Source organism: Sipha flava, unplaced genomic scaffold, assembly GCF_003268045.1.
Source record: "Sipha flava isolate LNK unplaced genomic scaffold, YSA_version1 71_pilon_pilon, whole genome shotgun sequence".
NCBI lineage: Eukaryota > Metazoa > Arthropoda > Insecta > Hemiptera > Aphididae > Sipha > Sipha flava.
In genome coordinates, this window is record NW_020273611.1 from 1,724,039 (window position 1) to 1,742,577 (window position 18,539).

The 18,539-nt window shown below is 27.2% G+C and overlaps 1 protein-coding gene across 1 annotated transcript; it reads right to left on the reverse strand.

Annotated features, from left to right (window-relative positions):
* Nucleotides 1-8,927: 8,927 nt before the first annotated feature.
* Nucleotides 8,928-13,684, reverse strand: LOC112692207 (putative mediator of RNA polymerase II transcription subunit 24). The gene is made up of 6 exons (XM_025566805.1): nucleotides 13,374-13,684; nucleotides 12,673-13,051; nucleotides 10,983-11,060; nucleotides 10,711-10,903; nucleotides 9,551-9,637; nucleotides 8,928-9,456 (listed from the first exon to the last, which is right to left on the reverse strand). The coding sequence occupies exons 1-6, from the start codon at nucleotides 13,489-13,491 to the stop codon at nucleotides 9,151-9,153; spliced, it is 1,161 nt and encodes a 386-aa protein (XP_025422590.1). The 5' UTR covers nucleotides 13,492-13,684; the 3' UTR covers nucleotides 8,928-9,150.
* Nucleotides 13,685-18,539: the final 4,855 nt, after the last annotated feature.

The following is an 18,539-nucleotide window of genomic DNA, read 5'->3' on the forward strand; positions in this document are numbered from 1 at the left end:
TATCTCAGATATTTAATATTTACATATTTAGGTAATATTAATTTATTTGGGGCTCGAGTGATTATTAATTATTAGGTACTATTTACTAAATATATATAAATAAATAGAAGCACCTATTACGTGTAACGCGATAAATAAAAATTGAGCAGGTACGCGCAGATGATATTATATCTATAAGAAAACAGTACACATAAGCAAAACGTACACAACGGCCGAGAGAACTCGCTATTAAGTGTTTTCGTGGTCCGCAAGAACACGACGTTTAAGATAGTCCCACTACTCGCAGTCAACGATGGTCGGCGATTGTATTCAGTCGGGAGCGATATTCATTATTTTCTGAAACTTCACCTATGACAATTCGGCTCTACATCTAAATTTATCATTTTTTTCGTAATATTTTCGAAATTACGAAAATTAAAACGTCGATTAATGCTCGTCTGTATCTCCTAATATCTTCAATGGACGTGGAGAGAAATTTTTCCAAATGTAAATATTTATGAACAAATAATCGTCGTTTATTTACATTTGGTAACATCAAATGCGCTCTAATTGTACAATGCAATTATTTTGATTTTTGAGTTTTTTGTAAGCTTTGATAAATTTATAAAGAATGTAACACAGTAAAATAGAGTAAAATATCTAAAAAAATATATTTTTATTAATTTAAAACAAATATTTGTAATTTTTTTATGGAAATTTTTTGTAATTTTTATGTCATATTTGCATTTTTTTTCGGTAATTTTTTAACCCGGAATCAGTGGCATCGTTTTAAAAACACGTGAAAGGTGACATCGGTCTTTTTGACCGAACAATACAAAATTATATATTTTGATCTATTATCCGTCAACTAAAATGATTATTATTGTTATTTTTCATGTAAACACAATATTTATTTAATGTTTTTAAGGTCATCAACTTCCGAACCCTACTTACAACAATTTAATTGCAAATTTTTTCATTTTTGCGCCCTCCCAGATATTACGACCGGGGCGTAGGCACCTCTAGCCCCCTTCTTTCTTGATACGGTCCTGCAGATATCGATTAGATGGACCAGGTGTTTTGCGATGACGTATACAATCGTGCACGAAGAGCCGCCGCATTTCTCGGTGGGATGCTATAAACTGTAACCACTCGTTCCTGGAGTCCTGATACCTTCAAACTGATTTTATAGTAAAACCGCCGTAGTAAATAACTTATCGTAGTAAAATAGTCGCAGTTGGTTTCGTTTCCATTCATAAATATTAGTAGTTGATTACAACGATATCAATGAAATATAGATCAATATTTCATTCACAAACGAGTACCGTGTTAGGTGCGCAGGAATTGCTTTTTGAGTACTAGGGTTCCATAACCCTTAGTCGCAGACACACTATCTGCTTATATATATATATATATATTGGTTACTATCTTCTATATACGTACATGTAGGAGACCGCCTATATTCATTCATCAATCCCCAGAGCAAACCGCTGGGACTTGAAATTTTGTACATAGGTTCCTTAAGCAATGTAGGGGCGCACTAAGAAAAGATTTTTCAAAATTTTACCTCTAAAGGGGTCAAAGGGGGTTTTTTAAAAGTTTGTATACATTTTATTTAGCTAAATATGTATTTTTTTATCTACCGTTAATCGCTGTTTACTGGTATATGATGGTGCTAATAGTATGTGGAATTCACAATTTAATAAAGCGGTCCATACACGTTCAATATTATTGAAAAATCATTGACGAACATTGGCAATGACTATGAACGCATAGGCGAACATCAGGGGGGCTTGGTGGGGCTTCGGGGGCTTAGCCCCATTCCAAAATTGTAATAAGCCCCCTGAAATCGAAACTTTGTTGGTAATATAATTCGTTGTTTTATAATTATGTTATGATGAACTTTTAACTTTAGTTACTCTATTAATAAAAAAACAAAGTAGTATAATGCGAGAATCGACAGAAAATGACAGATCCACTGTTTATTTGGATGGAATTGCGATTTAGTGTTCCAATTTGTTCTTCAAAAATTATATCAGCTATGACTTTTTTATCAAATATTTGTTGGGTCTCATTTATTTTCGAGACCTCATTTGCCCAAGTTCTTTCTAGATAAACTTCTTCGCTGTCCGACTGGCATAATTTTTTACAAGCTTTTCGTGTTGATCAAAACTTGATTTCATATTTTTTCGTTTTTCACCCCGACTAGTTTGGTTAGTTATAAATTGATCATTATCCTATAAGGGAAATTTAATATTTTAATTTCCATATTCAAATATTTTAAAATGAAAAGTAGTAGATATGGCTATGAAATATTTTTATTCTGATTATAAAACAAAAATAACGTATTATTTTAGTTAATTTAATTTTATTGAATAATATTATAATAAGTCTACAGTCAGTTATATTATATATTATATATAACAGATAGTTATATTATATCTCAAGTTAATAATAATTTCTACGTAACAAATCATGCAATTAAAAAAAATTAATATTTTTATTTATTGTTAATAGCTGACAAAAACGTCAAATGAATAGAAAATCATTGCGAATGAATTTGAGAAAAAATACAATTTTCCCCATTGTATTGGTGTACTAGATCCGTGGTTCTCAACCGGTGTGTCGCGACACACTAGTGTGTCACATATTAATACAGCATATGTCGCCGAACAAATTATGAATTATGAAAACCTAGTAAAACCCAGAGATAAGAAAAACAATTATGAAGATATTTTTACCTCGTAATGATTACGAAGTAATCATTACTGATTAATAGTAAATTGGCATTATGTGAAGGTAGGTACGTAAATAAGCACGTTCTCACTATTCTCAATCGTAATCACCATGTTGTGCCCGTTGTGTCTGTGTAATTTCGTTATATTTTCGTATTTTCTAATACATTTTATATTTAAAAAGGTATATTAAGTATGGACAAATTTATAATTAAAAAAGTTTCAACTTCGGTTAACATGAGCACTGATGCTCCATTAATTTACAGTTACCGTCTTCATCAAAAATAAATGACAAAACAACAGTAAAACGTCGTAAGTATAACAACTATTTAAATTTTGGATTTACGTTTATTGGTGATGATAATAATCAAATACCTCAGTGTATTGTATGTAGCGTAACTTTATCAAACGAGTCAATGGTACCAAATAAATTAAAAAGACATTTAGAGCAAAGTCATAGTCATGTTAGTAAAAAAAGTTCTGACTATTTTATGCGTTTATGGGTCATAACAAAAAAAAAAAAATTCAACGTTTATGGAAAAACGTTTAAAAATATCTGATAAATTTATGTTCTTTTAAAATTTTTGAGTTAATTGCAAAGAAAAAAAAAACCACATACCATCGGTGAAGAATTGATTTTACCAACTTGTAAAGAAATTGTTGTTTAATGTTTGGTAAAGAAGCAGCTGAACAAATGTCAAACATATTATTGTCAAATGATACTTTTCGTTGAAGAATAATAAAAATGTCGGAGGATATTGTAAAAAATGTAAATGAGTTATTACAAAAAGATAAAGAATTCGCATTACAACTTGATGAAAGTACCGATGTTTCTGGTAAATCTCAATTAATTTCTTTCATACGATTTGTCAATGGAAAAGAAATAATTGAACAATTTTTATTTTGCCGTGAATTACAAACTACAATAACTGGAGTCGATATTTTCAATGCTGTTAATAATTATTTCAAAGAAAATAATATGATATGGTCGAACTGCATTTCAATTTGCACAGATGGTGCAGCGGCGATGCCTGGTTGATTTAAAGAATTTTTGACTCTCGCAAAAAATGAAAACCCTAATTTAATAACAATTCACTGTTTTTTACACCGTAAAGCTCTTATGGTAAAAAGTTCGCACGGGGGAGAATTAAGTGATGTTCTCAAAATTGTCGTTGAAATGATTAACTATATTAAAAAACGACCAGTAAAATGTAGAAAATTTGAAGAATTATATAAAAATATCGGTACAGAACACACTACTTTGTTGTTTCATACCGAAATACGTTGGCTTTCAAGGGGTAAAATATTAAATCGTGTATTGGAACTCCAAGATCAATTACAAATTTTTTTTGAAGCTGAAAACATAAATAATTATGCAAATAAAATTGATGATCAAATGTGGTGTGCTAAATTAGCTTACCTTGCTGATATTTTTCAAAAACTAAATGTTTTAAATTCGAGTATGCAAGGTCGTAAAGAAAATATAATTTCTACAAGTGATAAAATGGAAAGTTTCAAAAAAAAAATTAATTTATGGTTATCATCCATAAAAAATGATGATTTTTCATGCTTTTCTTCAGTTGAAGAATCAATAATCCATTTAAGTATAACTCAAAAAACGGAATTAAAAAATATAATGCACGAACATTTATTGACACTTTCTCAAAATTTAAAGAGTTATTTTCCATCACTTCGAACAACTGAAATACAGTGGGTAGTTTCATTATATGGTCCTTGTGGAGAAGAAAATATTAAAAATGCAAACTTATCTTCTACGGAAAAAGAACAATTACTAGAAATATCATCATATACCACTTTAAAATCTAAATTTTATATGTCTGAACATGATTCATTTTGGTTTTCTTTGCAAAATGAATACCCAGGAGTGAGCAAAAAAGCGTTTCAAATTCCGTGTTCGAAAAAAAAACCAATTATAACAGTTGGTATACCCAAAATGTAATTTTAAATATAAGTTCCAATATTGTAGAAGAAACATAATACCTACAAGAACTTTAAAATTGTGGAATGTATGCTTTAGCTTGCAATGAAGGAAGGTAAGCAGCTAAAACAATGATTTTTATTTAAAACTATAACAAGATTTTACAAGTACGTTTAAATTGTTTTTTTGAACAATATTAATCTCATTCAATAGGTCTTATAGCAAGAACAGTTATTGATGTATGTTCAATTTGTTGATGGCAACCTGAATATATCTTTTTGATGTACAAGTATCTGGTGGATAAGGGGCTGAACAATTTTCCAATTAAATAATTTTTCTTTTAAAATAACTTAATATTCATGAAGTTCCAATGGTAGCACAGTATATGATGGGTAAAATATCATATCTAGTACTGTGTCAAGTGTACTAACAAGAATACGAGATAAATACCCTAAAGCTATTAACATTCATTGCTTAGCACTTCAAATGAATTTGGTTCTTTGTAGTACAAGCAATCATATTAAAGTATTCAATTTTTTTTTATTCACTCATTATATTATAATTTTTAATTCATTTTATTATTAGGAAACAAGAAACATTTTTCATGTTCATGAAGCTGTTCGTATTCATTTTGCACAGTCCCGTCAAAACAAATAATTAACTGACTTACTAATTACTTTTTGCAAAGATTTTGTGAAACTCGATGGGCATGTTGCTACAAAAACTGCATTTAAAAATAATAATAAGTAAAAATATGTATCCAAATCTTGCGAAAGAAGTTTTTCGGCAATACGCTAGATTAAAACTTGGATAAGAACTACAATGGAACAGACTAGATTTACTAACATATCCATATTTCATATAGAAAGGGATATCATTCTTGATAGTGAAAAAGTTCTCAATTCTTTTTCACAAAAAGATTGAATGTTATCCTTAAACTAAACAATTGTATTTATATATACCTATAAATTATATCAGTGGTTATCAATCTTTTTAGGACCGCGACCCACATTTTTTTCCAAAAATCTATCATGACCCCATAGTTTTACATTTACAGAATCAATAAAAATAATTTAAAAAAAAAAAATTTATTCTATTTTATTTCTTATTAACTACTTTATAATAATAATAATAATAATAGTTATAATAATATATTTATAATAATTAGGCGTATGTGATGAATGTGCTTGTTTCTTACAATCTGTATAATTAAAAAAACTTCTCGCGGCCCCCTAAGGGGTTGCGACCCACAGTTTGAGAAACGCTGTATTATATATATTGTAATGATATGCGCCTAAGCATTCATATATTTTTAAAAAAAATGAATGTACTAAAATAATCAATACACATTAAATATAAGAATAGGTCATATGTACTAAAGATAAAATGACACACACAGACACACGTACACACATACACGCGCACACACACACACAGGCGACATTAAGGCTAGGTTCACATGGACGCGCGTATACGCGCGTTAGACAGACGCGCGTATTTAGATAATCAGTGTTCCTGACAATCGTTCACATGGCGCGCGTTTATTAGCATATACGCGCGTCAATCGCGATAACGACGCAAGTTTCTATTTTCGCGCGAACACGCGCGTGACTCCGCGGATTGAAATTCCATGTATCATTATCGGACCGTTCAGTTGACACGTGCGTTTCGATGCGAACGATCGAATTTTCATCTATAGTTTTTGAAAACAAGTGTTATTTTAAATACGGAAATCGAAATAGATATGTTAATTAATGAAATAAAAAAAAGGCCTGCCATCTGGGACATTGTCATCAGCTTCTAAAGAGTCTTTAATTATCTCCAATAGGTCGTTAAATGATTTAATGGACATTTCAAAGTAATTGAAAAATTTGTCATGGTGCTCTATTAGTTTAGGATATGATGAAGCACTAAATATAATGCAATAATAATCTAAGACTTAAAGAAAGCCTTGTTTTCAAAATAGGATGAACCCAATATTTCCTTTCCGTCTGCATCTTATCATCCTTCGATGGACGGGCAATAAGCACACAGCATCTATCACATTCATTCTTCATGAAAATTTGAACTATACTAAGTAGTATAGTTTTTGACTAGAACATTCCCGTACAACGCGCGTGACACGCAGCCATCTGAACGGTTATACGCGCGTTCTGTGGCGTGCTAACGCGCGTCCATGTGAACCTAGTCTAAATATAAGGAGCAACATTTTAAAACACAAGAGAGACGCGTTCTTGTTATTCTTTTGTATAGAGGGTCAAAGGCGAGTGTAAAAGACTACTCAGATCGTCTATGCAGAAAAATTAAATTAATTGTAAAACATTCTGTAAAAGTTTAAAATAAGTGTATTAATATATAAATATAAGTGATTTAAATAAAATTAATATAAGTGAGTTAAAAAAGAAAGTTATTATTATTTGAAAATATAAATTGGTCACCTTATTCCATAACTGAAGAATCAACTACGGTTGTCAAGAGGCAGACCGACATAATCATCGGAGAGGTAATATTGAGAATCAATAATATAATAAGTAATGATTTAAAAAAAAAACATATAAGTACTTCTTCACAATTTAACATAGTAATTCTCCCTTATATCATTACAATATTACATTACATTACAATATCAAAGTATATTTAGGGCTTAAGTCCTCCCACCAAATTGAACCAATACAATCTTAGAAGCTTAAAAGACTAAAAAAAAAAAAAAACTAAAGAATAAAACTAAAGAATCAAATAATTTTTTGTGTCAATATTTTATGATAACAAATCTGCATATTATAACATAATATCATATATTTTATTTTTATTATTATTTTGTTACCCTTAATAGTATGTTATTTCATGTGACTATGTCATATAATAATATTTATAATATAATACATATAATATTTATTGAAATAAAATATGAATTTTTCTGTTTGAATAATATATAATTAATTAACTTAAGGTTATTTTTAGAAATTCAAAAGTTGAGTGATTTTCATTCATTAATAAGACATCATTAGTGTTTAGAAAGTTATGAGAAATACAATATTTCGAAAATTACAATTCCATGTAGTCTGTAGGAAGTGTAAACATTATATACTTAATGCACACAGTAAATTAATTAATAATCAATGGGACATATAAAACAAGTAATAGGCATTCAATTTTAATAATTTAATAGTTGTTATACATCCAAAAAATAGTGACATTTGAACTAGTTAATTTATTAATATCCACAAGTGATTAAGGTACCAATAGCTTCCAATAGGCGTTTAATACAAAATAATTAGATATAATAAAATACAATTAGTTAAATGCATACAATTAAAATTTAGTAGCTACAATATAAAATTGAAAAGTTCATTACATAACTTAGGTAAACAGCATGTTGAATTTTTAGAAACAAGTTGAATATGAAAACTGGATTTATTTTTAAAATTATAAACCATACTCTTTTAAATCAATATATGATTTAAGCTCAGGACAATCTATCATACCGTTTATTAATATATATCCATCAAAACAAATTCAGAAGACAAATTCAGTTAAAATATCCGAGGAAGGAGTGTTTAAAAAGCCAAATTAATAACCGAACATATGAATGAAATAGAAGTTTCTCAAAGTTTTCAGTTTGAACATGGAAGATTTCAGCTTCAAATTCAATAGTTTATTTTTAAAATGCCAAGTACTTTTAAGAATTTGGTGTAAATTGAACTTATGTGCGCAATGAAACTGTAACAAATATAAAAAAAAAAAATTTCTTAGGTATGAACTTAATCCACGTATCATTTTTTTTAATAATATATTGATAACTCAAAATCCAATAACTATGCAAGATGAATACAATCAAATATGAATACATTATATAAATTAATATAAACACCATTAACTGTATTCTAGTCAATCAGATTTATTAATCAAATCTGATTAAAAAATGTTTGGCATAGGAACTTGAAGATAAGCAAATATATTTCTAAATCTTTTGCAAATATTGAAATTTTTTAATATTTGAAAACTTTTTCTATATCATTTATAAATATAAAATAGTAATGGCAATACATTTTCATTTAAATTTTAACATTTCAGTCATTATAAATTATAACAAAAACCATAAATCTAAATTAAAATAATAGTAAAAAAAATTATTAATAAATGTAATGTACCTTCCTCCATAAGTATAAAAACATGCCAATCACTATAAGAATTTTTCCAAATAAATAATTATCAATAAAAATGAATACAAAATTAAAAGTTTTTTAGGTTTCAAGATATTTAATATATTTAGTTATTTATTATTATTAAAAAAAAAATACTGTGTTGGTTTTTTGTAGATTAGATTAAAATAGGTAGCATAATTTTTATACAGTAATTCTAGTTGGAGAATCTGAAATTCATAAGTGAATTTCACAACCTCAAATAAATATAAAAAAAAAAATAAAAATATTATTAAATGAAATAAAAATATATAACATCATATGACATCAAATAACTCATGTACACAATAACTTTTTACAAACAGGACTTTCTAGGTGGAGGCATAATTGGTATGAAATCGGTGAATTGTTCCTGAGCAAATACTTCACTATCTACTTGACCATACGTTTCAACTTGCATGAGTATTTTCAATGAAGGAGCTTTTTGTGTAGTTTCTTGACCAATAACAAAACTAAATGCTTCCATCTGAGCTTTGTTGACTTCAGGATTTATCAAATATCTTTGAGACATATTCCAATAAATGTTTGGGTCTGCCTGAATGGAGTTTTGAAATGAAGGATTGTTCATTTTCGATTGTTCACATTTATCAAATGTAGCCAACTTAAATACAAAAGGAATATCAAAATACAATTTAAGGTTATATTGAATTTTCTTTTGTAATAATATAATACTATTGTAATAAGATTATTCTCACCATATCTGTTTGTATGTAGTCTTCAAATGATAAAATATCTCTCTTCAATTGTTGCGATTTAAATAATAATTCGTCAACACAATGTTTCTAATAAAAAATACAAAATATATATTGTTAGTATTTCATGATTTCATGCGATATTACCAATAGTCATGTCTGGTAATTTTATTTAAACATGATATATTAAGAATAACGACACATTATAATCATACCTATTAATTTAAACCATTAATTAAATTGAGCTGAAAACATAAGATAAAGTATTAGGTAGGTAGTAATAAAGATAATCTTTTAATTTTATCAATTTTTATACATCACAGTTGTGTAAATAATATATTATTGGAAAATCTAGACCTTATTGTAATGTATTATACATTACTGGTACGTTGCCAAGGTATTTAATCCTAATAATGTAATAATCAATATACCAATATATTAAATTTGTCTATATTTTGAATCTTCATCAAGAAAATTAATGATATTTATTGAAAATCATAACTAAATAATACTATTGAATTAGGCAACATTTCAAAACATATTCAAAATTTCAAATACATGAAACAAAGTATACACTGTACTACATAATATATTATATAAAAGTCATTATTGTACAGTGGTTATCCAATAATACACCAATAACAAATTTTTTCATGGAAATAAAGAATAAATGAACTTGATAAAATTGTCATTAAATTGTATGTATATAGGTATATAAATCGATGTACATATTCTATACATTTTCATAATATAAATATAAAGTTACTATTGTTCCGATCCTTTGATCATTTGGTGGGTAATTTTAATATTATTCAACAGTATAACTGTATAACTGAATGACACTTAATGTTATTGATTAGTTGAAAAAATTGTTGTAATGTTTTCATTCAATCAATACAAAAATTAAAACATTAAAACAGAATATATAATTTTTTATTATGATCTGTAAAGGAAAATAGCTTTAAATGTGAAGTGAGCGGTATCCATATTGGTCTAAATAAAAAAAAATTGACCTAAATATAATTTCTGAAATTCATGTTAACTTATATTTTTATTCTATATCTTTTTAATTTGGTTCATTTATTATTTGATTTAAATTGTAAAGTATATTCTTTAATATGTATATATAATTTAATTGTAAATACATATTTATTCATACTTACATGAACAGATTGAGGATCTCCAACCATATATTTAAGAATATAAAAATCACATCTTATTTCTTCAAATGATACATCGGGTAGATTCAAACTACCAACAGGTTGAATAGGGTATAAACTTCCAATGGGTTGGTAACATGTTAATGGCCAAATGTTACTGTTAAGAAGTTGTTGTACATGTGTTTGATAAGCTTTTCTAAGAAATTAAATTCATTAAAAATTTATTGACATTTATTATAAAAAAAATCCTAATTTTCTAATGAAATGCGACTTACATATCGCTATCATATTTCTTTAGCTTATATTCTTTCTCCTGATTATCATGTTTATAGTTGTTACGATCCTTGGAACGTCTACAAAGATTATAAAATTGTAATTATTTCAAAACATAATTTACATAAATTATATGACTAAAACATTCTTCAGTTTAAACCTTAACTAAATTATGTTATAAAAATAGTCTAGTATTGTATTAGAACTAACAAAACTATAAGACTTCTTGATTGTAGTACCTACTTATACCTCAATAGCATATTGTTCTCATTTAGTTTCTTACTATTTTTCTATAATAAAAGATAGTTTAATTTTAATAATTGGTGTTTATTTTTATTTTATTGATCATTATAAGATTAATAATATTTTATGTTATATATTTTAAATTACATATAATAAAATCAACAATTATTGTATACAAATGTACGTTCAGAATGTGTGAAAGTATAATTTAAGGTATTGGCATGTTGTGTGATATACCAGTAAGTATATGATCAAACATGTGATCTACTATAATAATATAATATAATATACTATAATAATAAATAATAATAATAATAATAATAATAATAATAAACTCGATGGTTGGACATTTATTATTTATCAATGATAATGGATTTTTATTAATATATAAATAAACAAATAATTTATACATAGAAATAATAAATAAATAAATAAATAAATAAAAAATTAGCTTAGAGTATTATTATTAGGGATGGGCCAATACCACTTTTTACTGATACCCAATATACCGATATAAAACCAATACCCGATATTATAATCACAAGTAAAAACTAAGTTGATTTTTAATATATTACATAAAAAAAATCAACTTTTTTGGCAAAACCATGAACCGATACTAAAATTAATCCAATACCACAAACCGATAAAACCGATATTACATAATATTAGCATTAAATTATTTTACTGTGGCCCACCACAACACCACAATACTATCGATATTTAGTGATTAAAATATTATTGTTATTGGTATTAAAGTATTTTATGCTGATGATTCTTTTTTTTGCGGTATCAGTTCAAATATCGGTTTTGAAAATAAACCAATACCGATATTTCCGAAACCAATAATCGGTTCTAGGATCGGCCCGCCCCTAATTATTATATTTGTTTATATTTGTAAAGTAAGTCCGGTTTAAAATTAAAAATTCATTGCCAAGTATACAAAGTCAATAAAATCAGGCGACAATTTTATTTATTTATTTCTAAGGATAAACTATTTGTTTATTTATTTATTAATTTACAAATATTAACCATTTAATAATACTTAATTTGAATTACAGTTTTTATTATTTTATTATTGATCATTATTATTATTTAGAATATTTATTTAATTTTTATGTACGGATATAAACAGATAATTTTTTTTCAAACTAGTTTTCAATAAATTAAACAGAATACCAATGCACATTTAGTAAATTTATAAAAAGAGATTTTTTACATAACTTTTTTTTCAGGAAATTTAAAAAAAGTTACTTAGGAAAAAATTGTATAATAGTAATGTAATTCAAAAAAAATATTAAAAAAATAAAAATTACTTAATAATTAATTTTTTTATTCATTATACAATTATAATAAAAAGGGATTTAAATTAGTATTAAACTTGAGGAAATATTGAGTATTAATAGTTATATTTTGTTGCCAATAAATATTATGTATTTTAAATTCAAATACCTATAAGAGTTGGTAAAGTGTTCCTCATTATTTACATTATGATCTTTAAAATTTCTTCCGTTGCTTCCGTGGTTGGAATACATATAATCATTTCCAGTTTTATCATATTCATTATAATTTCTTACATAACTCTCTTTTTGTTTTGAATTTTGGTAATTATTATCATTAGAGTTATAATTAGAATGATAGTCACCATCATCATAATTCTTGTGAGAATTATAGTTTTGGTTATCATATTTTCGGTTATATTTATTGCTGCTGTTATAATCTTTCTGTGAATGATAGTTTACAATATCAGATTGATTGTAATGAGCATAATGTTGATCATAACTTTTACCATCATTGTAATTATCATAGTTATAATCTCGATTGGCATTTTCTAAAAAAAATATAAGTAATTATTAAACAAATAATATTGATTTTGAAATAGTTATGCACAAATTAAGTATAAATGTTAAGATATGTAACATTTTTCATTAACAAGCTAAGAGTCAGTATGATGAAAAAAACGTACAAAAAATGTGCACAAAAAGTAAAAATTAAATATTGAGTTGCAGGGCAATAAAAAGTGTTATCTATACATGTTTTATTAATTTTTGAAAATGTTTGCGCAAAGTATGACATTTTTACACAGCATAATCGTCAAATGCTAAACAGCACTACTAGATATTGAAAAATAAACATAATAAAATGCACTATACTTCTTGGTCGGTATTCGTCGTAATACTGATTGTTCGAATGTTCAGAGTGCGAGAAACGACATGAGGATCCGAATTTACAGTGTCCTCTGGCGTAAAACTTGCATATTGATTTAGACATTGTCAAGTCGTCTAAGCAGCAACGATTCCACGGAACTGGCCAGCAGTCAGATGGACAGCGGGCAACGCGTAAAAAAGAACCACAGGTGTTATTGACAATTAGAAACTGAAAAAGCACGGTGGATCCGAAGGCGTAGGCGAAATGGTTAGGCTGTGCTCGCGGACGGCAGCTGGGCTACGGATTATTTTGATAACAGTGATAAGAACTGCTGATAGTGATTCACGTCCGTATCGATATCAATTGTACGCGGGTCTTGACGTCAGTCGAACGGTCACGAATACCAGTGGCGACTAGGGTTTAAAGTGCCAAAAAAGGGCAGAGGGGATTCTAAATCCACGTATCATTCTCAGCGTCCCATCTAGTCCCATACGATCACTAGGTAATTAATTGGGCGCTTATAAATTGCGCCCACATTAAGTAGGATAATAAGTATATTAAGTAGTTACACATTAAGTAAAAATACTATAATAAATTGCGCTCGGGATTTTTTTGGTTCTGAAATAGGTATAGTAAATTGCGCTCGGGATTTTTCGGGGTCTAAAATGGGTATAGTAAATTGCGCCCATAGTATCTACTATCTAAGTAACCTCATATTTATAATATTATAGATAAAATATTAGTTACAATCTGAAATGTATATAAAAATTAATAGCATAAATGAAACTTATAGGTTCATACATTTCATTTGTTCCAACATTTCAAAACACAAAATAAAAAAAAAAAATTTCAAAAAATAGAAAAAATTATTCAACAATACAATGAAAACCCTATTACGAGGGCTGAATATGTGAAGATGATTAATTAATACCATAATATTTAAAAAAAAAAATAATTTTCCTATTTGTATTAATTAATTTATTCATTTCAAGTAAACCAAAAAGAAAAATATTTTTGGAGGACAGTGATAGTCGCCTCCTCATGGTGTCCTTTGGGTAATGCTATATGACTATCATAAAAATAATATTTCTATTGGGTACAATTACTATACAAATACTATACAGAAATTTGTACCTGAAAAATACCGGACGCAATTTACAATTGTTTCTCTTCGTTGGGCGCAATTTACGTTTCCCAATTAATTATAAATAAGTGTATACATTATGAGGCATAAGCATTATTACCAATAATGTATAAACCATGTTTAATTTATACTGCTTTTTTAATATTATTTATTATTGTTAATTAAATAATATATTTTTTTATAACATTTTACTACCAAATAAAAATTGATTTCAACTGATAGTACCTAATTATTATAGTAAACCTTTGTGTAGAATATGTGTGATGTGTGTAAAATTATTTGACTATTTCAATAGTTATTAACAGTAATTTTTTGGTAGGTATTGAATTAAACTATAATTATAATTAGAGAACAGATGAAATAAAAATGTTGGACCTCCCCTAAAAAATTCCTGGGTACGCTTTTGATTCATTATCTACAGCTTATGTTCCTGTTGCTCATTCCAGAGAATAAATAAAACTATAAGTACCAAATTGAATTTAATATTTATTTAATAAATATATTTAAAACCTACTGCATATACAATAAGTATTAATAATAACAACACAAATAGTTCTTATATTAAAATTGTACCTTCAGTCTGAATCCTGTATAAAAAAAAACAACAAATAATCATAGTAGTAATAGTACTTATTAATTATTTTTTAAAAAACTTTAAAAAATAATTAAGATAGGTAACTTAATTTAACAAATATCTAAGTAGAAAACATAAGGTTGGTAAGTAGTCAAATAACAAATTCCAAATTACTTTTTTTCATTTTGGAAAACTTGTTGATTGTTTCATCAATGGATATAATAAAATTTTTATGTACATGCAGCAAAGCCAAACCTGTTAGTCTATGCTGGTCTATTCTTGATTTCAACCATTTTTTCAATCTACAAAAATATATTTTTGGCCAATATTTGCAAGTTAATGAATATGGAAACAAATATTGTTAGTTATTGTGATTATTATTTGAGTTTGGGGCTTCTAGCTCTATGAAATACACAAATATGCACGCATTTGTGTACAAAAAAATGACTAAATACCTATGCATAACAAAAATTAGGTACCAGATATTATGTTGTAAAAAAATAATAGGCGAGTAAAATTATAAAGGACTTATAAAACTCTAATGAATACAAAAATATACAATATGTATAAATGCACCAAAAAATGACTAACTAGTAAATATGTGGTAAAAAAAGTGTTACCCTAAATTTATATTATCTGATATATACCTTGGCTATGGTTGTAAATATCTATAACCGTAGCAATATCTGTAGAAAATACTACTATTCGTTCCACAACCAAAATTGTTATGATATATTGACATATTATTGAATTTATTATCATATTATAATGATAGACTAGTAATTTATATTTTTAATTATTTATACATTACATTTTTTAAATGAATCAATGTATTTTATTCAAAAAAAATACGAGCCAAAGGGGGGGGGCAAATGTTCCCTTCGACCCCACTCAAATACGCCCTTGAATCGTATTTAGTCGCTAACATGTTTTCCGACGAAGAAGAAGTTATTATCCCTACTTTGTGGTCTTTGTTATTAGATATCGAAAAGAGTGAAACACAAAAAAATTTTGTGTGTTCATCCTTTAAATAGAAAAAGTACAACAAATAATTGAATTAAATGTTTTTACGTGAATTACGTGATGACGAGCTAAAATTTAAAAACTTTACGAGAGTAAGTCCTGAGACATTTGATTAAATTTTGAATATAATTTCTGAAGAAATTGAAAAAGCCGATACCAACTTCAGAAAAAAGTATCAAAACGGATGAACAAATTAGTTATTTGTAGTAAGTAAAATTAAATTAGTATCGAAGTCAAGCTGTTGAGGGAAAGTTGGTTTTAATACCTATGTATTTATATAATAATAATTATGCTGGGGTTGTAATGCCCTAAAAAATCTTAAAAAATGCACTAAAAAAAATGTAAAAATGACTTAATTCAAAATTAATTCAAAGAATGCACTATAAAAATTATAATTAATTATAGCTTAAAAATTGGAAAAAACATTACATTGATACTACAGTAGTATATTAACTATTTTATACTTATACATAATATCATTGATTATAAATACAATAATGTATAAATATAATAGTATTTATAATCAATGATAATATATAAAAACGATGTATAACAGCGTTTCTCAAACTGTAAAATTTTTGAGTGGTCGCGAGAAGTTTTTTTAATTATACAGATTGTAAGAAACAAGCACATTCATCACATACGCCTAATTATTAATTAAATATTATATTATTATTATTATAAATATATTATTATAATTATTATTATTACTATAAAGTAGTAAATAAGTAATAAAATAGAAGACATTTGTTTTTTAAAATTATTTTTATTGATTCTGTAAATGTAAAACTATGGGGTCGCGATAGATTTTCGGAAGAAAATTTGGGTCACGGTCCTAAAAAGATTGAGAACCACTGATGTATAATATGTATATAATATATTCATCGAAAACATATAATTTTTATTTAGAGTTCTAGTGAAATATAATAAGAGCACTAGACATGATAAAGCGGCATGTGAGTACATGGTGTACTCTGACTGTATTTGTTTATAATAAAGTTATTTATAAATTACTTGGATTACCTAATAATTATCAATGATAATTTTGAATATTCTCAGGAAAATAATGTAATATAATGAGTACAAGAACAAAAATTTAATTCATGTTTATTATGCATAACTAGAGCTCGGATGTTTATGACTTATGGCATATTTTTTTCGCGCGACCAGAATTATACCCTTATATCAGTGGTTCTCAACCTTTTTTTGTTCACGGAACACTATTATATATCACAAGTTTTCGCGGGACACTCATGCACTTGACACCAAAAACTTTGGCTACGCGCTAAGATATCCAGTTTTATCAATCGGTATTTTTAATTTATTTTCGAACAACTGTATAGTTCTAAAACTAAATAATTTTAATCTACACACGTATGAAAATAAATGTTAATATACACGGTGTTTCAAAAGTCTTCATCCGATTACGAACTGATATAATTCGGCAACAGTTAATTGCAGGTTAATAACCGATGTATTAATGGAAAGATTATATAACTAAGTTTATTTTAAGTTATTTAGTTGATAAATTTGGCACTGTAATGGTTAGTGAACTAGGAACCGTTAGTTTGTTTCGTTATGACGACTCCACAACAGAAAGCGTTTTACGTCCTACGTTTCAATAAGTGCGAGTCGGCATTAACCATTCAACGTGATTTTCGAAGAACTTAGGGAACTGAAGCTCCTACTACTCAAAGGATTCGACGTTGGCACCAAACGTTCCAAGAAAGTGGTTGTCTGTGTGCACAGAAACGCTCAGGTCGACCTCGTTTCTCTAATGGAAACATCGAGCATGTTCGACAGTTTAGTTCGAAGTTCATCCTTGGTCACCACGTTTCCCTGACCTCACAGTGTGTGATTTTTTTTTATGGGGCTACATAAAAGATAAAGTTTATATACCACCAATATCTACAACCTTGGAAGAGCTTAAATTTAGAATCAAAGATGCTGTTCATGCCGCGATATCAGATATGATCAGCAACGTTTGGGAAGAATTTGATTACCGTATAGATGTATGTCGGGCAGCCGGTGGGGGTCATATTAAATATTTGTAACCAAAGTAAATAAAACTTGACTTTTTTAAGAATATATTTTACTTTATTTTACTCTTATATCTTCATTTTTAATATAAATATAAATTTTTGAAATTGGATGAAGACTTTTGATACACCGTGTATATTATTTATATTTAAATAAATGTAAAGAAACTACCTATTATTAATATTATTATAAATTATCAATCATTACCGTTAATTGTGTAATTTTCAGTCTACAATAACTTCTTTTCGGATCGTTGAAGACCCTTCAAGTTGGAAAATATCACCAAAATTATTATTGTACAGTGTTATCCTTATACTTAAAGTGCTTAGCCTTTGTAAAATTTAACTTTAATAGATCAAAAACTAATTAATATGTTTTTACATATTTATA

Bases quoted from the DNA above. Each gene is read 5' to 3' on its own strand.
- LOC112692207 (XM_025566805.1), bottom strand. From the start codon at position 13,491: ATGTCTAAATCAATATGCAAGTTTTACGCCAGAGGACACTGTAAATTC. The intron at 11,061-12,672 runs GTATTTGAATTT...TAATCTTTGTAG, and splicing joins CACTTTACCAACTCTTATAG to ACGTTCCAAGGATCGTAACA. The intron at 10,904-10,982 runs GTAAGTCGCATT...TTAATTTCTTAG, and splicing joins AAGAAATATGATAGCGATAT to AAAAGCTTATCAAACACATG.